The 23,109-nt window shown below is 37.6% G+C and overlaps 1 protein-coding gene and 1 long non-coding RNA gene across 3 annotated transcripts in view; one reads left to right on the top strand and one right to left on the bottom strand.

Annotated features, from left to right (window-relative positions):
- Positions 1 to 21,787, bottom strand: part of VAPA (VAMP associated protein A) — a 47,778-nt gene extending 25,991 nt beyond the window's left edge. The window contains exon 1 of one of the 2 annotated variants that reach the window (XM_028525022.2): positions 21,216 to 21,787. In XM_028525022.2, coding sequence (XP_028380823.1) covers positions 21,216 to 21,294 — 79 coding nt within the window. In that variant the 5' untranslated portion in view covers positions 21,295 to 21,787. The remainder of the gene's footprint in view (positions 1 to 21,215) is intronic. The other variant, XM_028525023.2, reaches the window with a different exon arrangement.
- On the top strand, positions 6,872 to 22,904 carry LOC118496729. Its single transcript, XR_004899286.1, has 3 exons — positions 6,872 to 6,881; positions 8,571 to 8,577; positions 21,864 to 22,904. It is a non-coding gene; the product is annotated as an uncharacterized LOC118496729 (long non-coding RNA).
- The last annotated feature ends 205 nt before the right edge of the window (positions 22,905 to 23,109 follow it).

The raw sequence follows: 23,109 nt of genomic DNA, 5'->3' as shown, positions 1-23,109 counted from the left end.
ATTTTTGCTCTTGGCTAATGAAAAGCCTAAAGAGATTTACAGATTAGACAATAAAACAAATACCTCTTAACTGAAAGAGCATAAACTTAAAAGTATGTGCCAATGAGGAGCAATAACCACACACCTCTAACTAACCCAAAAACAATTTTAAATGGTTTTTAAACAATCGATCTTAAGTTACATTTTAAAAAGCCAGAAGACTGAAATCAAAGACAACTAATTATAAAGGCTTTTTTAATTTAAATAAACAAGACTAAGCCTATCTTTTAAAACTATAAAACAAGCAGATCTGCCTAATGCAATGAGAGGAAAAGAAAGGAATTTCAAATGCAAGCCCTTTAAAAGGTACTTATTTCATATCCTATGAAGCAAAATTATGAATATCCTGTATTTGAAGTTTGAGTTATAAATTATTTTCCAAAAAATAAAGATCTGGAACCTGGATGAGAAAATGAAGATAGAAATGAGAGAACATTAGAAGAAAATATATAAAGGCAGAGGACCAGTTACAGAAAATAATTTAATGTGAAAATAGCCAATTAAATCAACAGGTATGTATGTCTTTTGTGGGGGGAAAAAGTATATATACAATACACAGGGGAAATACACATGGGGAAATATACAATATACATGAGGAAAAGTAGGTTTGAAGTTGTTTGTATGGAAAATAATACAACGATTAATAAATAGAAGAAAAACTGGGTTTCCTGTATTCACAACAGTAAGCCTACTTTTGCCCTGCCCTATACAAATGAAGTACAATGTTTTGAACAGTTTGCTTTAATTAATTATACAGTCAAGTTAATCATTCAATTTGTATATTATTTTATACCCTTTGCTTCTTCTTTAATCCCAAATGCTTGCGTTTTTTTTAATCAGCATTTGATTAACAGGCACATGTGAATAAAGGAGAAAATGCCAATCTGTCCATTTTGCCACATTCATAAAATGGTTGGCTGTTGATGCACTTTAAATTGCTGATAAAACGAGGAGTCTTAAAGGCATAGATTCCATTTCTTAACATTCTCCAAGTCCAAAAATTACTACAGATAACTAAGAATGTGTAAATTTTTATAGGACTATCTCAACTAAGACTTTAACATGACAGAACAAACATTTCACAAAATTTTAATTTTGAACAATACTCTATTTCGTAACAATTATGTGAAGAATTTTTAAATTTTAAATTCAATTTTTATAATTCTCAATTTTAAAGAAAAACACCAATTATCCAAAATAAGGTAAAATAACTGATTTTTTAAACTAATTTAGAAATAAACATGTGTTAATTTCCATCGAACATATGAATTCTGGAATAGTACTTAACCCTGCAGTGGTCGAGCTTCCAAATGGAGTGTGAGAGGTCATGTGGACAACATTGGTCATCCACTTAAATGTGGCTATTTAAATGAACAAATTTTTTAAACATTTTTTATTGGTAATAATCTAAGTAACTTCTGTGACAAAGTTGGACTTTGGACGAAAACTGATGATTATTTTGCATGGATGAGTATTGTCATCCACGCGACCACCTGAGGGTTAAACTTCATATTGCCTAGCAGGGCTTATAAATAAATCTTCAGTAATAGATTGCTGTCCTTCAAGTCATAAAAATGCAAACTACATTAAGGATGAAGACAGTACTTCAAAGAAAAAAACTCCACCAATTTCAAACAAAATTCTTAATTGCATATGTTAGCCTTATCAGTAAAACGTAAAATTATAATAAACCCATCTAACAAATGAATGATATTTTTTCTTCTTTGTGTCTCTCTAACCACACCTCTCAATAAGGGTTGCTAACAGCAGACAGTTCAGAGTCTCAGCCATTTTCTGGGTTAAAATGGAAAATTAGCAAGTACTGATAACCATCAATGTAAGAATAACCAGATTTAATAGCTATTAAGAGGTCTTGGAAATAAAGAAATTATCTGGTCCATTCTTATGGGTCACAGAACCCTTGGAGAATCTAACAAAAGTTATACAGTGCCCCAGAAAAAACATACCTAGACAAATATTCACAATTTTACACAAAATCTTTTGGGGGTAGGGTGAGACAGGGAAACTAGATGGGGGTGGGAGGGAGACCTGGACCCTTAAAGCCTGCAGATTAAAAAGACCTAATAACATCTACCTTTACAAACCTTCAAAAACAGAGAAGAAGAAAAAATATGTAGTTTACTTGCTATGAAAAGATCCTAAACCCCAGGGTAATACTGTCCCTGTCAGGTATTTCTGCCTGCCATTTATGACTCAGTGGAAAAGAGGAACAAGATGTTAGGCATTCTGCAATGCCAAGGCAGATCCATTCACTAAAGTATTATGTCCTTATCCCACCAAATTTTTAAATTCTTGTCTAAAAATTCATACTGATGAAAAATCTTTTTTCAAAAATTCATCTACTGTATAAAGTGGGAGAAAAAATGTTCTCTTTCCTCCAAAACTTTGAAAGGTGAGTTTACCATCACAAAAAGTTATTCTACCAACAGTAATTATTACTCATGTTACTTGAATCATGTAACTACAACGTATCTATATCACTCAACAGACATTTGTAGGTGACACATTCACATGATGCTACTTATATACATAAATATTTGTATCTTCCCCTTATAATAAAATGTAAAAGAAAACCTGTCAGCCCTCTATTTAGATTTAACTTTTTCTTGCCTTACTGAAGTGCAAAGCTTTTTGTATAAGTGGGTTACAAGCATCTGACTACTTTACCTTCTAGTGTATGTGCCCAAACATTTACACAATAAAAAACACATTTAATTACAAATTTACTTATTCATTTATGTTATAGTTAGGAAATTATATTAAAAATTGAATTATGTATGTTAGCAGGTAATTTTACATGGAAATTTCATTTTGGAATGGTGAAGAGAACATTACAAAATATAAAATATTAAAATGGCATATTGAGTCACATAGTGTTTAAAAATGCTGCATTATATTACTACTCTCTTGCTTTACTAATTGAATACTTATCCTCTCCAATGCATAGGTGGTTAAACCATTAAAAAAAAAACAAGTTAATAGTTATGAAAAACCAGGATTAAGTGTTAACTTAGCAGGGAAAGAAGGAGAGAATAACTGGGAGAGGGTACAGGAGGGTTCTGGAATGCTGTCCAAGTTCTATTTCTTGTCCTGAATAGTGATTACATGAACATTACTTTTGATATTTCCTTAAACTGTACATATTTTTAATACAAAGGGGTTTTTTTCTAGAAACAGTAATCCTAATGTAACATTTTAAAAGTAAAACAGTGCAAAGCAGAAAATTTTTTTCCCAGTTTTACTGAAATAAAATGCAGTTTGGAACTTCTAGTCAAGATGGAAGCATAGGGCCCTGGCTGGCGTAGCTCAGTGGATTGAGCGCGCGGGCTGGGAACCAAAGTGTCCCAGGTTCGATTCCCAGCCAGGGTACATTCCTGGGTTGCAGGCCAGAGCCCCCAGCAACCGCACATTGTTTCTGTTTCTCTCTCTCTCTCCCCACCCCTCTCTAAAAATAAATAAATAAAAATCTTAAAAAAAAAAGATGGAAGCATAGGCAAACACAGCTCACCTCCTCATACAACCATATCAAAATTACAACTATAGAACAATCATCATTCATAACCATCAGAAATCAAGCTGAATGGAAAACCCACTATTGAATTAAAGAAGAAACCACATCAAGACTGGTAGGAGGGCCAGAGATGTGGAACAGACTGGTGGTGTACAAAAATTGGGAGGGATCTCTCAGGCATGAGGGGTTCCCAGCCCCATACCAGGTGCCCCCAACCCAGGGTTCCAGTGCCAAGAATAAGTTTCCCTAACTTCTGGCTATAAAAAGTCAGTGGGGATTGAGGCTGTGGGAGACAGGAACTTCTGGAGTCCCAGGCAGTTCTTCTTAAAGGGCTCACACACAGACTTACTTGGACTTACTCCCTTTGAGTTCCAGCACAGGGGCACATATTGAAAGGCATCAGGGCATCATAGACAAACAGGGAGGAACTGAATTGTCCAGCATCAGGGCCAGAGCTAAGGGGCAGCTTTCTTCCAAACAGATATGCTGGCAGAAGCAAATGTTCCTTTTCTGAGCCCTCCCCTCACCAGCCACAGAGATGACAGGCGGGCATCATAACTGAGACTCCATCAACCTGGCTATCTCTGTTTGCTCCACCCTGATGATTCCCTCAGACTCTGCCCCACCCAGCTTTTGAGCCCAAACAAGCTGTTTCCAGTGGCTTTTCCATAACAATGACTTGTTTTGGCCCATGTTTTAGATTTACCTAAATTCACTCAAAGCAGCAGCATCAGGCTTCAGTGAGCCCTGTACCTCTCACTAAATTGCCCTAGTCCAGGCACTAGCATCAGCCAGCCTTCGTTCAGCTTGGCCTCTCCTGGGCACCTCCAAGCCCAGTATAAGGAGCAACCATCTGCAGATCACTTTGTAGCTTATGCTCTGTAGTTTATGCTGTGTGACCCTAACACACACACACACACACACACACACACACACACACACAATGCAGGCAATGGCTGACCTTGGATGTGCCATCAGCAGTCAAGACTCAACTACAACAGGAGCCTGTACAGACCCCACCCAGCTTGGGTGATAGGGCAGGCTGTGTCACTGGACCTACAGGACACCTACTAGAGTAGGCCACACTACCAAGCCTGGGAAATGTAGCAGCCCCACCTAATACATAGAAATAAACACAGGGAGACTGCCAAAATGAGGAGACAAAGATATATGGCCTAAATGAAAGAAGAGAACAAAACTTCAAGAAAAGAACTAAACAAAATGGAGACAAGCAATTTACTAAATACAGAGTTTAAAACACTGGTTATAAGGATACTCAATGAACTGGGTGACAACTTCAACAGCATGAAAAAGATCCAGTCAGAAATGAAGGATACACTAATTGAAATAAAGAACAATTTATGGGGAATCAACAGTAGAGTGGATGAAGCCAAGAATCACATCAACAATTTGGAATATAAGGAAGCAAAAAGAAAACAACCAATCAGAAGAGCAAGAAGGACAAAGAATCAAAAAAAATGAGGATAGTGTAAGGAGCCTCTGGGACAACTTCAAGCATACCAACACTCACATCATAGGGTTGCTGAAAGAGGAAGAGGAAGAGAGGGGAGAGAGGAGAGGAGAGAAGAGAAGAGAGCAAGAAATGGAAATCTATTTGAAAAAATAATGAAAGAAAACTTCCCTGACTTGGTGAAGGAAGTAGACATGCAAGTCCAGGAAGCGCGGAGTCTCAATCAAGATCAACCCATACAGGCCCAAACCAAAACAATCATAATTAAAATGCCAAAGGTGAAAGACAAAGAAAGAATCTTAAAAGCAGCAAGAGAAAAGCAATTACCTACAAGGGAGCTCCCCTAAGACTGTCAGCTGATTTCTCAAAAGAAGCTTTGCAGGCTAGAAGGGATTGGCAGAAATATTCAAAGTCATGAAAAGCAAGAACCTACAACAAATACTCTACCCAGCAAAGGTATCATTAACAATCAAAGGACATATGAGGATCTTCCCAGACAAGAAAAGCTAAAGGTGTTCATCACCATCAATTCAATATTACATAAAATGTTGGGTCTTCTGAAGGAAAAAGATAAAAAATATGAACAATAAAATGGCAATAAATAAGTATCAACAACTGGATCTAAAATAGCAGTTCCCAACCTTTTTGGCACCAGGGACAGATTTCATGGAAGACATTTTTTCCACAGATGGAGGGGTGAGATTGGAGGCTGGAGATCAGCTCAGGTGGCAATGCAAGGGAAGTTTCACTGGCTTGCCCACTGCTCACCTTCTGCTGTGCCCCCAGTTCCTAACAGACCACAGACCTGGCACCTAGCCACAGACCAGTACCAGTCTGCAGGCTGGAGATTGGGGACCCCTGATGTAACAAACAAAATAAACAAGCAGAACAGAAATAGAATCATTGATAAGAGAACATTTTTGATGGTTTCCAGATGACAGGGGAGTTTGGGAGATGGGCAAAAAAGGTGAGGGGATTAAGAAGTACAAATTGGTAGTTACAAGATAGTCGTGAGGATGTAAAGTGCATCATAGGGGATACTGTACCCAAAAAACATACACACATGACCCATTGAAAGTAGTGTGGGGATTGCCTGAAGGAGAGGAAGGGGTCTGGTTGGATATAGGCATAGAGGGGAAAACTGAGACAACTGTACTAACATAAACAATAAAAAACATAAAAGAAAAAAAAAGTAGCTTTGATGAGAATGTGAGCATTTGAAGCAACTTACATAGACAATAAATACTCATGTTTTCAGGATTTCTAAAACTCAATCCCTATAAAGAAGATCCTGTCATTTGTCCAATATAAATGTTTAGCTTAACATTAAACAATAAATGCAATAATTCATTTTAAGATTACTTGCTAGTATAATAGTCACCAATCACAAGTACCACCTAATACATATACTTCCTATGTTATAGATGAAATTTTATTGTTTATATATATTAGTCCATAAAACACAAGAAAATTCCACATAATTAAAGTTACATCTATTTGCACTCCTTCACTGGGAGAAAAAAACTCTACACTCCAAATAATTCTGCCTTTTAATTAGATGGGTGTCCTCCTTTAGTCTACCTTTTAAAGGGTCATAACATTTCCTGTCACCAAGTGCTCTGTCCTAACTTCACTACAGTTGTCACTGACAATAAGTCAAAATCCTACTCCTGGTCCCAAATTCTAACAATCAGACAACAATGTTAACGTACACAAAGATGCCTTCTGTATAAAAAGGTTTGGACATAGGTTTGAAAAAACTTGGCACCAGAAATTTCAAAAAGGTAACAAAAGGTTAGTAAGTGTAACTCACCTAGAAGGGATGTCCTAAGTGGGACTGTACTTGCCTCCTTTGCCTGAAAACATATTTCTGGCATAAAGTGCCCTTTATATGCAAGCTGTCTGTATACCAAAAATTCAAGCATTTAGAGCAGTGACTTCCTACTAATGGTGGGACATTTATTGTCCAAAGTTCCCATCGTAAAGGAATCACATTCAACTAAATAGAACCGCTGTGAATAAATAATTTGTAAATGGTTATCATCCATCCCTATTTTGATGTGAATTACCATTAAAGTTTTCCTGAAAAGCCAAGCTGAGTTTAGCTGCAAAGAAAACTGACCTGAGACACAGAAGGAAAGAGACCAGTTGGCTTTTCTCCCAATATTTTGAAAAATCTCATATAGAGAAACTGAAATAATTGTACAGTGAATAATCACACATCCACTTACCCAAATTCTAAAATATTTTTATCTAATTACTTTGAGACATAACATATCCATCTGTCTGTTCATCTTTCCATCTTATATTTGATGCATTCTAAACTAAGATGAAGACATCAGGACACTCACTCCTAAAAATCTCAGCAGACACATCAACTTGAGCTCAGTATTTGCTTACTGTGAAGAGAATCAAATTTTAATTCAGGATAAAAAGTGGTACATAGCATGCATGCAGCATTTCAGAAACAGAAAAGTTGTCTGAGATGCAGTTTAAGAATAAACAGGCAATGCCACATGAACATTTAATTCATGAACTCTATGACACCCATTTAGGCTAGCTACTCAGAGACCTGTTGGGAGAGAAGTCTCCACGGGTCTGTAGCATTTCTGAATGTTTTTTAAAAGGAGGCACTGGGAGCTTTTATCCAGACTATCTTTTTCAAGGGTGTATTAAATAGTGAACAGTCTTGGAAGAGGTCGTCTTTCTCCTGAAAGGGTAAGTTTGTTTACTGTCCAGTATCAAAGATAAGCTTCCTGGATGGGTAGGGAGGAAGGTCAGGCAGGTTTCCATGCAGCCCATTATGAAAGATTCTGATTCCTTACACTCAAAGTTTCTCACCTAGGATGAAAACCCAACCCCATGGATAGAATCCACCCAAACCATGGGCACAAAGGAAACCAACACAACTATGAAGCTCATGCTACTTGCAGGGCCATGAATAATAACTTCCTTTGTCTCTAAACCCAGGAGGAGTCTCATGTGTTCTACAAACACCCATAAAATTGTAGCAGGTTAAATTTTCAGATCCTTCAATTCTTTTTTTAATTTTATGTATTTATTTTTAGAGAGAGGGGAAGGGAGGGAGAGATAAGGAGAGAAACATCAATGTGAGAGAGAAACATTGATCGGTTGCAACCAAGCCTGCAACACAGCACCCTGATCAGAATCGAAGTGGCAAACTTTTGCTTTGGCAGAACAATGCCCAACCAACTGAACCACAATGATCATCAGGGCAAATCCTTCAGTTCTTGACAAGGTCTTTCTGAGTTCTTGGTTATGAGATACAGACTGAGTTAGTGACCTCTGGATAATTAATACCAACAGGTACAATGCAGCAAAGCATCAAATCTTTGAAGAGAAACATGGCCGCCTATACAGTTCACATAGTACATAATCTACACCTCTTTCATGGTACTTCTTGCTTTTACTATTTATGTACAAGTCTTACCTCACCCAACTAAACTATAAGCCCCTTGTGAAGAAATGTTCAATTCATCCCTGAATGAACTGGAGTAATTAACACAGGCCTAAAGTAACTGCTAACACATTTGTTGAGTGAGAATACACACTGGAAAAACAGTTGAATAGTCATATGAATTCTTTTTAACCAATCAACAACAACAAGAAATATCAGAAGCACACGTATTTTGCTCAAACTCAAAGGCCCTAGGTTTTCATAAATCATTTATTCCAACATAATGTGTTTACTCCTTTACCCTACCATAACTGAAATGCAATATATAAAAATCCTAATGAGGAAAGCTAGATGCTCAACTCAAATATACAAATAACATAGCTATAGCAATGCAGATGATGACTACTTCATTGTTTCCACAAGTTTTAGTAAATCAACAGCTGAATCACTGATTAAAAGTTTTCCAGTTACATAAAGTTATGTTGCTAAATGGTATCATGTTAACTTAAAATTCTGCATATGAAATATACAGAATATCTACTAAGAATTTCCACAGTAATAGTACCATGACAGCAGCAGTAATATTTAAAAATAGTGATAACAAGGTTTTACAATAGCTAGTTTTTATTGGGTACTCACCATGTACAAATAACTGCATGAATTAAGACATTTAACTCCCTCATAACAAGCCTATAAATGGAGATTTGTGTTATGTATTATCCCTATTTTACAGATAAGTCAAACTCATCACAGAAGTTAAAACACTTGTTCAAGGTCATAAACCACAAAACAATGAAAATAGGAAGTCAACTAGGCCTGACTCCTGAGCCTGAACTCTCAAAAATTCTGTGCGCCTGGCTGGCGTAGCTCAGTGGATTGAGCACGGCTTCGAACCAAAGTGTTGCAGGTTCGATTCCCAGTCAGGGCACATGCCTGGGTTGCAGGCCACGGTCCCCAGCAACCGCACATCGATTGTTTCTCATTGATTGTTTCTCTCTCTTTCTCCCTCCCTTCCCTCTCTAAAACTAAATAAATAAAATCTTTAAAAAAAAAAAGTTCTGTGTGTATTTTACCCAAATACCTAGGTATACTTAGTTCCTAATTCACAAGCAGTCCAGATAGATTGCTGCTACATTAAAGCATGAAACTGCAGACAAATTAGCAACAGAAAAAGGATTTTTAAATAGTGTATTTCCCTTGGTCCCAAAGGTCAACAATTAATTTTTCCCAAAACGAGTATCAAAAACTATGAACATACTGTGTATGTTTACATTGAAGAAAGCCCTAAAACATTTTCAATACAAATTTTAAAAATGAAGTCACCTTAATTTACTTACCTTTTCTATGATATTTTCAAAGACACTGAAATCTCAGACTCTAGATTACTTTTTAAAATCTAGATAGATACGATGAAAGAGATTAAAAGAGAAATTGGGAGAACTTGAAATAAACATTTTAGCACCACTTGAAGATCTAAAACTCTTGTTAGATTAGAAGCAATATTTATAATGTGAAAAAATGTAAGAAATTACAGGATATAAGTATTCAGAGTTATTATACACAGAAAATATCTAAAAACTATAGTGAATGTTAACAGTGATAGGTCAGTGGTAGGTAAACATTAAGTATTATTTTTATAATCAGGAGGGACTTTTAAATGTATATACATACTAGCTTAATCTGTTCATAAAATCTTTTAGTGGTGAAGTCCTAGGGGGAAAAAACAGAAAAGATTTGGAAAAATGTACTGGGTTGGCCAAAGAGTTCATTCAGTTTTTTCCATACAAGGGTCCTAGTAGTGCTTAGTTGTCTTTAATTTCATTCAAAACAATTTTGTTAGACTGTACTGTCACAATTGTCACTATTTTAAAAACATCAGAATTGGTGAATTTTTGTACAGCCATTGTAATACTTAAGATGAAAGAAAATATACATTTTTAACATATTATCTTTATTGCTTCGAGAAAGGTAAAAATGCAACTGAAGCTCGAAAAACAGATTTGTGCAGTATATGGAGAAGGTGCTGTGACTGATCAAATGTGTCAAAAATGATTTGCTTGGTTCTACTGACATTTTGCCCAAGTAATTCTTTGCTATGGGGCTGTTGTATGCATTATGCAAGATGTTTAGCAACACCCCTGGCCACTACCCACTAGAAGCCAATAGTGGGAGATAGTCAATATATTCAAAATATCCAAATCAATAAAGTTATTGGTGAAAATGAAAACTATGTCTTTTATTTTACAGAAAAACCCATACAGAATTTTGGCCAACCCAGTATCTTCCAAGGATGTTGTTCAACAGGTTTCTAGCAGTGGGAACAGAATTCAGAACAAGACCAAACAACTCATCTTCCCCTGTAAGTTATAAGAATTAGTAAAATTTTGTCATAGAGAAAATAAACAAAAAATACTCTATGATGTCAAGGTACTCTATACCTTTAAAGGTACAGCATTCACTGCAATTCATGTCATATTACCCAAGTACTAGAATAAAAATATACATGTAAATATAAATATGCATGGTATAAATACATATGGAGGGATATATGGGCATATATAGCTACAAAATAAAAGTCAGTGAAAAATGTAAGTCCAAACTCTTATTATATTGCAAACTTATATTTTAAAGCCATCTCTAATGATTCTTTTTAAACTGATGTCTCTGTTTTTAAAAACAGTAACTGAATCAAATCATGTCCTTAAAAAACTGTAATACACATAGCTTAAACTTCTCATTCATTTAAATATAAATTTTGAAAATAGTATCAAATTTTCATAATCACTCTGGCTATAGAGAACATTCCAAATGCCAGAGAAAAGCACATTAGTCATCAAAAGATGGTGTGGGTATTTCTTCTATAAAAATTTAAGACATGGTCTAGATTATTTTCATTAAGTGAAATTATGTGCTACAGTCATGAACACTGCTTCACAAGCCATGAAGTCCAACCTTGTTGAAGCAAGGAAGAATAAAATCATACTTAAGAGAGTGCAAAGACATAAGCACTCTCAATGACACAGGAAATGAAGTATGGCCTCACTAGAAGAAACTGCATGGAGGGAAACCAATTCCTAGGACCACAAGATCTCTTGCCTGATTTTCTCTCCCTCTTCTCTCTCAACTAATTTGCTTCTGTTTGCACAAATCAATCACTGTCTCCAAGTCTATGTAACCTTAAAAGTCTAAAGCCTATCATATCCAACTATAGTTGTGCTTGAAGGGGTGACATCAGAATGTTGACTGGTCAGTTATCAACATATATATTGGCTGGCCCTGGGTTACATGCCTAACACTGAGCCAATCAACAATGTCTGGGAGAGTAAGGGTCCTATAAATGTCTGCTGCTTAGACCTACTGACCCCTTTAAAAGTCTATGGGCAGGGTCCATTCTCAGAAAAACACTCCCAAATAAATCTACCATACTTCTCACAAGTGGCCAACAATAAGAGCTCAATGAAACATAATGTGTATGTAGTTAGGATTTGTGAACTGTTACAGAAAAATTATAAATTAGATTTACTTTCAGATAAACATAGTTTTCTACCATGTTTCTACCTTCATAGGCCTTGATTTGTGAACTGTTAATATGTGGTTCTGAACATTAGACTTGTTTTCTATTTACATTTATATATTTTCTTTTTTTTTATATTTTTTAAACCTTTTTTAAATTTTATTTATTTATTTATTTGTGGAGAGGAAAGGGAGGGAGGGAGGGAGGGAGAGAGAGAGAGGGAGAGGGAGAGAGAGAGAGAGAAAGAAAGAAACATCAACGTGCGGTTGCTGGGGGTTCTAGCCTGCAACCCAGGAATGTACCCTGGCTGGGAATCGAACCTGGGACACTTTGGTTCCCAGCCCGCGCTCAATCCACTGAGCTATGCCAGCCAGGGCTTATATTTTCCATTATTAAGAAAGACTTCAGACTGTGTAAGGGGCTAAGTTATTAACGAAAAACAAATTAGTACAGGAATGACAAATGAAATCAAAGGCATCAAGTGTAATAGCAAAATATTTTTTTTCTTATTACAAAAAACACTGAATGTTTATGTTTGTTGTAAAAATCTTGGAAAACACATAAAAGTAAAAATATAAAAACAAAAGATACCCAAATCCTAAATGGAGGTAATGTTGCTAATATTATTTTCTTTTCAATTTTTCCTTGCACATATTATCATAAATGGGCTCATACTTATGCAATTTTTCAATGGAGGAACAAGGCTATCACCACCAATCAACTTAATATCACTAAAAGTGAGACCTGACATTATCCATACCTGATGTAACATAATCCTACCTATAAAGCATTTTTGCAAAAAAAAAAAAAAAAAAAAAAGCTTGAAACCTGAATGAAATCAAGCCCTTAAATATAACTCCAAATTTACAAGAAATACATTCACATTATCAGAAATATCAGTAATACGGGACATTCTCCTGGACTATAACCTCATCTCTTTTCACTAAGTAAATGATATGATAAAAAAAAAAAGAGATAGAGCAAGGCACTGCTTAAGATTAAGAAGCCTTGGATATAATGCACCGATTGAACAAGCCAACAAAAGAACAGGAAGGAGTACAATAGAACATTTTCAATAGAGTAAATGTTAGATATTAAAGAATTGTTTTTGGTTTTATTAAGTGATAATGGTCTCTTGATTATATTTTTTAACGTCCCTTTTTTATCAGAAATGCAAGCTCAAGTATTTGGGCTTGTAATATTATGATAGCCAGAATTCGTCTTAAAATACTGTAGCAAAAAAAAGCAAATATGGCCCTGGGTGGTATAGCTCAGTGGATTGAGCACGGGCTGCAAACTGAAAGGTCACTGGTTGATTTCCAGTCAGGACACATGCCTGGGTTTCAGGCCAGGTCCCCAGCGGGGGGCCATGTGAGAGGCAAGGACACACTGATGTTTCCCTCCCTTCTCCTTAAAAAAGAAAAAAGCAAATATGCTAAAATGCTAATGTTAACATTACATATATAAAGTTGTTACATTAAGTGTATAGAGGTTCATTACAATGTTTTTATGAATGTTTTAAAGTTTTCATAAGAAGTTTTAAATTTTTTATCTGGTAATTTGAGTCATTTCAGTTAAAATACACCCAATAAAACGAGCATTTGCAAATAAAAGCCCCCTCTTACATTTAATGTTTTACAAGGATTTTTCTTTAATAGTTACACAAAATAATACTACATTTTGCTGTCTGTATACTACAATAAACCAGAAAACATTTAATTTTATTTTAAAACAACTTTCTCTGAAGGAAATCAAGATATATCCTAGATTAACTACTATCACCTCTGAAAGTCAGATAAGACTTCACTGAATGGTCAGTCAAGATAAGATACAAAAGCAACAAGAAAAAGAGAGGTCGGGAAGTGCCTCTGAGAAAATAAGGGGTCAAACAGACTAGACTTTCTTCAAAGACCATCTCTGCATGGTTAAGGAAGGCCTTCCCTAAAGGAAATTTAAAAGATACCTCAATACAGTAAACCAACAACAAAATTATAAACACATAACAATAACAAAATATCAAACTTTAAAGAACTTAATCAAGGTTCCCCAATTCTTCATGATATTTTTCCACTTCAAAGAAAAATTGTTTTCTTTTTATACTCACCTGTCGTATATATTCATAGACCTTTAGGACCAAAACAACACCCAACATATCACCTAGTATTACCTGCTCACTTTAAAAATGAACAATGAAAAAAGTGAAGCACAAAAAAACAGTTCTTCTACGGCTAGTCAGCTCTTAACAAAATGCCCTACTATCTATCCCTTTCTACCTACAAAAGCACATGAAAAACTCTACTAGAAGACATCCAAGACTAAAAATGGGAATTACAAGAGAAATCATCTGATGCAATCAATGTTCATTGGGCAATAATCCCATGCCAGATCTTGTTACTACAGACTTAAAATAAATGAGTATATCCTCAAATAGTTTACAGTAGTTTGGGAAGATAAAAATATGTAAGCATAAGTACTATGTAATGTGGTTAAGTGCTGTCATTACAGGTAAACAAGCTTCCACAGTGGCATGAAAGAAGGCAGTGACCAACTCAGACTGGGAAAATCAAACATTTCACAAATGAGGCTTAAACTGGAAACTGCCTGACAGATGTGAGGAAGAACAATATTCTGAACAGAACATGCGCAAAGTATTCCAATAGCTTAAATTTTGGGGAAAATAGTTTCATATAACCAAAGCTATGGACAGAAGAGAAATGGAGAGGTAAGGAGTGGATTTTGGACTTAAAAATGTCAAGCACAGGGAGAGGGGAGGGAATTTCAGGGGAAGGGTTTGCAGGAACAAGTATAAAGGACACATGAACAAAAACAAAGGGGGGGTGGAAATGGGAGGGAGGTGGGAAGGGCTGGGGTGGGCTGGGATGGGAGTAAAAGGCAGAAAACTGTACTTGAACAATTAAAATTAAAAAATGTAAAAAAAAAAGTCAACCACATAGTGGGAAATTATTGCAGGTTCTTTACCCAAGGGAACAACATTAACAGGTTTTCATTTTTCAACAGGTAGTCTAGCAACAGCGTGGAAGAGAGGAACACTAGAGACAAAAGAGACCAGTTCGGTGACTAGTAGAGAAAAGAAAAAAGATAATCATTTGACATAAATTATCCAAAGCCCAGATCTCTTCCTATAACCAAATGCCTACTAGCCAATCCACTAATATTTTGAAAGGACCTAAACATATCTAATGAGATCATGATCTTCCTCCTAATACACACTCTCCAACACACCCCCAAATAAAAGGAATGAATTTGGTCCTCATCCAGACATAACGTTTCTTCACTCAGTGCATACCACCACCATTCGTCCAGTTACCTCAGAAAGCTCAGTCTCCAAAATCTTAGTAAGTCAGATCTAAGAGACTTTCTACTCTCAGTGCACAAATCTAATAGACTGCCAAGTCTCACTGGTTTGTACCTTTTTAACTTTTCATTATCTCCAACACCATTCTCTCAGTCCAGGCTGCCACCTCCTGCCTGGACTGCAGCAATGCCTAATTCATCTCTATTTCCCCCTCTAAAATTACTTCATATTGCTACCAGAATCATATGTGTGTTTAAATACAAAAGTGATATCACTCCATCCCCTTTACCTCTACCATTCAGCCCACTTAAAATCTTTCCTAGGTTAGGATAAAAACAGAACTTCTTACTTAACCTACTAAACCAACACCACACTCAGCTTGATTTTTCCGCTCCTTCACACTGACGCTTTCAACCTTGTAAACACCAATAACATGAGATGTTATTTAACATGTTAAATTTTATGTTAAATAACATGTAATAGTGTAATGCTCCCTCCTGCCATGGGCTCTTTCTACAACACTTTCCTTTTTACCTCACCCAGATGACTTCTAGTCATTCTCAGGAAATCTTAGTCCAGTTGTGACAGTCTTCCCCGACCAGATCAAAGTCCACTATTTTATGTTCTCATAGCACTACATATCTCTTCATGGCTCACTACATATCTCTTCATGGCTACATTTCCTTTTTCTAATTATCTGATTAGTGTCTACCTCTCCCATTAGAACTAGCTCATGAAAAAATATTTTATTTTACTCAAAACTGTGGTTCCAACATATCTTCACCACACATTACATACAGCAAAAATTCAAATCTTTATTGTACAAGTGAATTAAAAACAAATTTAAAACTGGAGACAGGTTTAAGAGTTATCTCTGGGGTGCAGAAATAAAGATTTTAATTATTAGACGTGTGGAGAATTTTTGGTCTGAGTATTATGATGCCCCTAAAAAATAAAAAAGGAAGGGGGTCGGGTAGGCTTGGGCAATAAAAAACCAGCCTGGTACACGATGAGTGTGAGATGTCTAAATAACATTCAGTCCAAATAGTCGATGAATAATTAGTATGTATTCCAAAACTGGGTGTAAAGTCTGAATTAAGATACTGATTAGAGTGTGTAATAACATGTTTCTTCCTACCACAGGAAGAAAAAGAGTAGCCTTCAAAACAATGAGACTAAAGCAAAGCTCACAGAGATAGAATTTAAACCAAATCAGAACCTCAGAAACATTAGCATTTTTTTAAAAGGCCAAAATGAGACAATACAGGAAACAAAGAAGAAAATTAGAAGACAACTTTATCTTAGAAGTCAAAAGAATTGAAATTTTAAAAAGGACTACCAATAATGTCAAGTGCCAAAGACAGGCAAGTGAGATAAAAATTGGAAATGATCCGTGCAGTTAACAATCAGTAAGTAGTATGGAGACAGTACTAGAGTGAACAGGAAGTGAGAGGATCTGGAGACACAGTGAATGTGGACTATTTTTCCAAGAAGCCTGACTGCAAAGAAAATGAAGATCAGGGAAGAACATGTATTGTACCAGGAGGAGTTGGGGGTCAAAGAAGTATTTTGTTTGCCTGTAAAGCAAAAGACTTAGGTGTATTCACATGTTTAAAGGAAGAAGCCAATGGTTGAAGAGTGAGAAAATATCTGATTGAACATCATCTAAATATAAATCATAAAGGTTCTTACCCTAATCAGCAAAAAAATAGTAAATTAACAAACTTGAATATGAGAAGGGTTTTTCTTTCTCAGGGAAGAAAATACAGATGTACAAATAAACAGGTGTTACAAATGGCAACAGCACATCATGGAAGGCCTTATATGGCATAGTAAAAAAATTAGGCTTTTATTCAGTGGGCAATCTAGAACTACTCTATTTTGCCATGTATAATGCATAATTTTTGCCTAAATTTTTGAGAAAAAATAAAGATGCACATTCTACATGGGTAGTATATGAGATACCTTGAATCAGTTCTTGCCTTTTGTAATTATTTGTTACATAAAATTTCTTGTACCATGATATTTTTCAAAATAAATGCCAAAATTATTTTATAATACAAAAAAACATGTATCTAAATATAAATGAATGAAAAAGTGAATTAAAAAATTAAAATGAAAGATTTTTTTCCTGAAAGTTTCAGCCAAAAACATGGGTGTGCCGTATACACAGAAGCACATTATACACAGCAAAATATGGTACTGTATTTGAAAGCTTTAAAGGAACAGAGTAATAAGATGATGTCTATTAGGAGAACAGGGGCAATCACCAGAGGGTTGAAGTAGCCATTGTGAAAAAGAAGCTAACCTGAAACACCTAAAAACGTGCCAGGTATCCAAGAGTAGAAGTACTCTGCATCTTCACTTGTCCTTTCTCTCAGTGATACGCAGCTATTCAAAGATGATCTGGCTGACACATCACAGGTCCCCTGGTTCCTCACACAGATTACTTTTCTTTACTGATTTGTTATTGTTATGGGCCACCCTCAAAACAATGGTTTTGGTCTATATTCCTCTTCCTCTGATCATTAAGGAAAAGAATATATTAGCAATTTATTCTAGCATTTTCCATTCTTCACACTTTCCTCCAAAACTATGAATTGGTAGGAAAAATAAAACATTATGTAATACAAAAGAAATTTTACAACAGTAAAAATTTTAGGGACAAAAATAGTCTCTCATGTGTAATAATAAATTTCCAATCTGAATTCAAGGTCAAATGACTGTCAGGATTTAAATAATAGAATTTGAAAATATCTACTGTTTCTTTACTAATGTAACAAAAAGATACTTCACAATTCATTACCTTGTTATAAAAGCACTTTCACATATTAATGATAAATTATATAAATCAATAAATTTGTTTGAGTAACACAATATTGAGGTATGCAGAAAATGAATTAAACCAGTATCTGCTTCTCCACAATTGTACTAAGTGCTGATAATTCACATCATCATTATTATGTTATGCATATAACAGGAAAAAAAATTCGCTTCCCAATGTCAGAATGATTAAATAAGTCACTGCTGGAGATACTCTATCACTGAAATGTAGAGTCAAAATAATTCAAAATGGAGATGACATTCTGCAAAACTATCCTTTAAAACAGACTTTTACTTAATTAAAAATTATAGGTGACTTAGGCCAAGTCTGAGTGAAATTACTTTTTATATCATCATACTAAGCATAAGGAGATTGTTGGTTCTAAAGGAATCTCCTCACTTGTTGAACTGTGCATTAGAATACTGAGAAATCCACCAAAGCAAACTATTGTACCTTTGACTAAAAGAATAACATTGAGGAGGAAGAAATCAAATGAAACCAAATGTCACCTCCTAATTCATCCTACCCCTCCAGGTCCCCAATCCTCCCACTACCACATCTTTAAACAGAAGCACACAGTAAACCACTGGGTATCTAAGTATAAGCCATACATTTTCTCATATCAGTGGGAAAGCAAACCATCACCCCTTGACCAACCCCCTACACCACCCCTCAACTGAAAACTAGCTTCTTCCCAGAAAACTTCCTAAATGAAGGGGGGAGAGAAAGGGCCTCCTTTCCTCCTACTCGTTTTGCCTCCATCTATATGGCTTCTGTCTCCCTCACTGGCCTCAGGGTTTTTCAAGGGCAAAGATACAACCTATTGCATTTTACTGTTGTTTAACTGTATGCTTTCTCCATTAAACAACAAACTATGAATCTTTTCTCCAACTTGCTTAGCACTGAATCCCAAAAATAAGCTGATACCTGTTGAATGAATTGCTCATTGTTTAATACTCTTACAATACAGGGACAGCACAAAGCTTTCAGTAACTGTTCACTAAATAAATGACCCAACTGAACTTTTCAATCACTTTTCTAAGTCAATTTTGAATGGTAGTGGTTGATGTCCAAACTTTTAAAAATGCCCCTTGTGAATTACTTTCATCTATAACACTAGAACGACCAGTCCTATAATCATAGCTAGTAATTCTTCAATACCTGAAATAAGTGAAATACATGGAATAAGTCATTGCGGAGGGCTTTGGGTTGTTTAACATGCCTCTCTGCTATTACTAGTCTCTTACTATAGCAATATTACAACTTCTCTAGGGAGAAAGCTTCAAACTGGAAATTTCCTGGCCTAAAACTAGATTTAAAGGCTTTTAAGTCCCTAATAGCAATACACACATGGTTACCCAGTAGAGGAAATTTCCTCTGTGAATTCAGCAGGTCAAAAAGTAAAAGCAAAATAATTAAACTCTGGGAAGAATTTAATGATTTCCCAAAGACTTTTTTTTCTTTCAGCTAAAACTGTGTAAAATCATGCCATACATAAACTTAATACAATAAAATGCACTTAGTATCCCTCAAAACATTTCCTAGTCTTCAAACCAAATCCTCACCTAACCAGCAGCTCACTCACATACATTTCCAGAGATATGTAAATGCGCTAAAAAGCTTACAAAATAAAGGAGTTATATATTACTCTCTCATAATACCAGAACACAATATTTAAATGCTTAAAGCTATTTAAAACTTTTCCTATGTAAAACAAATTAATACTTTTTCTTTTGGACTCGCTCTTGTTCAACAATAAAAATTTTAATTTTTTTAAGCACTGGAATAGTTACACGTTTCACAAAAATTATTCTCATCATAGACACTGAAACTGAAATACGCAATACCGAATCCTCCAAATAGGGATTCGCTTTACACTTAACTGATTATAAGAAATTTACTTTGTATTTAGAATCTCCATACGCCTTCATTACTCCTAAAAAGAAACCTGTCCAGTTAATTCTCTTCCCTAAAGAACCCTACATATTGCAATGCAAATGAACCGAAGAACCCTGGGATGCCTCAGGATCACCAGTCAGGTAAGTTATCACAGGTATTGTTGCAAAATACATTAACGCTGCTCCAGAGCTGAGTGACATCTCACCAGCTTTTCCCGAGATTTGTTGGGAAACCACAGAAGTAAAGGCAGAAGCCATAAACACTGAAGATTTCGCGGCAAAACAGCTAAATTCAAGGGCTAAACAAGAGCTAAGAAACACTAGTTCTGCCCTTCCCGGAAGGTAAGCTGAAATGTATCGGAGGGCCAGGGAGACGTCTCCTATTAACCTACCACTATCAATTCTGGAACTGACGCAGAGCTTTCCTGCCCGCGCGCTGGGGTCTCAGCAAACACAACCGGGTAAGTCACAACTAGGAGACTTCATGGACTTCTCCGCCTCCCTACCTCTTGAAGTACTGACAGCGACCAACAAACCGGACAAAAAGATAGGTAGCAACACCCAGGGAGAGGACCGGGGGCGGGCTCCACCCACTCCTTCCTCGGAGGCCGGAGGGTGCAGGCTGGGAGAGTAGACGTCTCGCCGAACCGCGTCCAAGGACCTTCGCGACGCTGCTCGCCTCTTCTCGCATCCCACCGCTTCTGACAGCCGGCGAGGGCGCTGGACGCACTAGCGCCAAGTCTCAGAGCCCCCATTTCTAACACAGACCAGAGCACACTCTCTAAGGTTACGTTGCACCCACGCCCTCCCAGACAACGCCCGTCGGCCTTCGGGGACCAAGGACAAGCGCCAGGAGCAGGCAGTAGAACCGGCAATAACGCGGACAGCACCAGGAGGCGCCCCCGCGAGACCGCAAGATGGCGGCGGCGGCGGCGGAGGGCCCCGGCCCTGCCGCCGCCGCGGCCAGGCCAGTGCGCTCACCAAGGCGCAGGCCGGCAGAAGAAGAAAAAAGGCCCGGCGCTGGGCAGGCCTTCCAAGGGCCGAAGAGCAGGCGGCCGCCCAAGAAGGAAAGTGCTGGGGTGTGGGGGAGGGGACACTCACTCAGGCCCCAGGTGCAGACATTCCCTCCACACCCGTCATCCACTCTAAATCGAGCCCTCCGCCCGTCCCATCCCAATCAGGCACTGCCTTCTTCCGGCCTACCTTTGAATTTGAGGTCTGTGGGAGGGTCGAGGACCAGGATCTGCTCGTGCTTCGCCATGGCCCCAGAGGTGGACGCCATCGGAGAGACAGCGCAGAGCGGGGGCGCGCCCGCTGCGGCGGTTTGCTGGCTGGGGACGAGGGAAGACAGCAGCGACGGCCCCCGCAAACTCTGTGACCCGGACACTTCAAGGCTCCAGCACACAAATGCCTGCAGTTAAGGCGCGGGGCTGGTGAGACGCCTGCTAGGTCAGCAGCTCCGGGTCTCAACTGACTCAACCCCACACCAACCACCGCGGCCACGCGCACTGCGATCCACGGCGCCCCACGTGATGACTTCTGCGTGCCTACGTGCGCGCCCCTACAGCCGGGAGCCCCCAGCGCTCCTCCCGCCCTAGAATTCCGCTCTACGCGAAGCCGGCTAGTGCGCCTGCGCGCTCTTTGGCCTCACCGCCCCTGGGAGTACAGCTAGCTGTCAAGTGGATGAGCGTGGACGTGGGGGCGAAGTTAAGCCCCTTGGGACCCTTGCGCGCGCACCGCAGGGCAAAAGGGCACAATCACCGATCACGTCTTAGAGGCTAATAGTACGAAACTGGAGAACAAGTTATGGCCGTGCATCGCCATCTTCCAAAGGGGAATGCCGAATAAAAGGAAGGAGTAGTCCCACTCATTCACAACAATTCCCGGCGTGCTCCGTACAGGGCGGAGGCTCCGCCCAGGGCTTGGTCTATTTGCGGCACTGCGCGATGATTGCTGGGAATTGTAGTAGTGTTTGTGGGAGGGGGATGAGAATGAGGTCTCTTGGTGGTATTTCGGGTGAGGCTTGCAGACTCTCTGAGCGTCTCGTTTGCGCTAAAAAAAAAAAAAAAAAAATAGAAAATGTAGAAAACATGCCGGGATTTTTCTATTTGCTCTCTAATTCTATCTGTTCCTCTACTGGTAGAGATAAATTCTCTAGCGTATTCCAATCTTACCTGCCCTGCTTCCTGAATTTTCTCTAGTGATACAAAAGCTGATGAGGAAACACACCTTGTTTGAGAAGCAAACGTGTCGTTGGGGACATCTGACAAAACATTCGTATCAACCTAGAAATAAAAGTCAAAATCTACAGCGTTCAGTTGTAGTCTATTCTGAGTTCTGGTTAGTGAAAGACCCAAACCAAAACAGTTGCCAGGTTCACATATTCCAAATTAATTCCATCTGCATCACTTACAGTAGCATGTAGTCAAACTCAAACTAAGTCAAATGAGAAAAATGTCAAATGAGAAAAATCGCAGCAGCGAAGTTGCTGACAAGTCTTTAACCAATTGCCAAGATTCTCGGACACAGGAACATTAAATGAAATAAAGGAATGTGCTGTAGATAAACCTTTATAGTACTATCTGAATTTAAATCCCTAGAAGCGGCACGAAACAAAGCACAAGTTGGTGCTGCTGCCATTGAGGAGCAGCCCGCTTTGTCCAGAAAATAGATGAGACAAATGAAACAGTAACCTAGGCGTGGACACAAAGTCCAGGATTTCATATGCAATCCAGGTGTTAGAACCCATCTGGGAATAGCTAGCCTAGCATCCACAGAAGATTGTGCTTGCTATACAAGACTGATGAATGTATCTTCAGCCATGAAAAACCTCAGAGGACAAGAGTGCTTAAATAACGTGAAAAGCATATTCCAAATTTACTTTTACTTTGATTTCTTTTTATTCACAAAATTTCTTTTGAAATTTCAATTATTAAAATCAATAAAAATTGCATATTTATAAAAAAGGAACAAGATTTTTCATGTTTAGAGTTACTGTTATTCACCACGTATAATTCATACTTTTGCCCAAATATTTTAGGGAAAAATAAGGATGCGCATTATTCATGTGTGTAATGATTACATGCCATGGGTATAA

The sequence above is a fragment of the Phyllostomus discolor genome, chromosome 9 (assembly GCF_004126475.2).
Source record: "Phyllostomus discolor isolate MPI-MPIP mPhyDis1 chromosome 9, mPhyDis1.pri.v3, whole genome shotgun sequence".
NCBI lineage: Eukaryota > Metazoa > Chordata > Mammalia > Chiroptera > Phyllostomidae > Phyllostomus > Phyllostomus discolor.
Note: the sequence above shows the minus strand (reverse complement) of the source record. Positions and strands in the feature narration are given on the sequence as shown.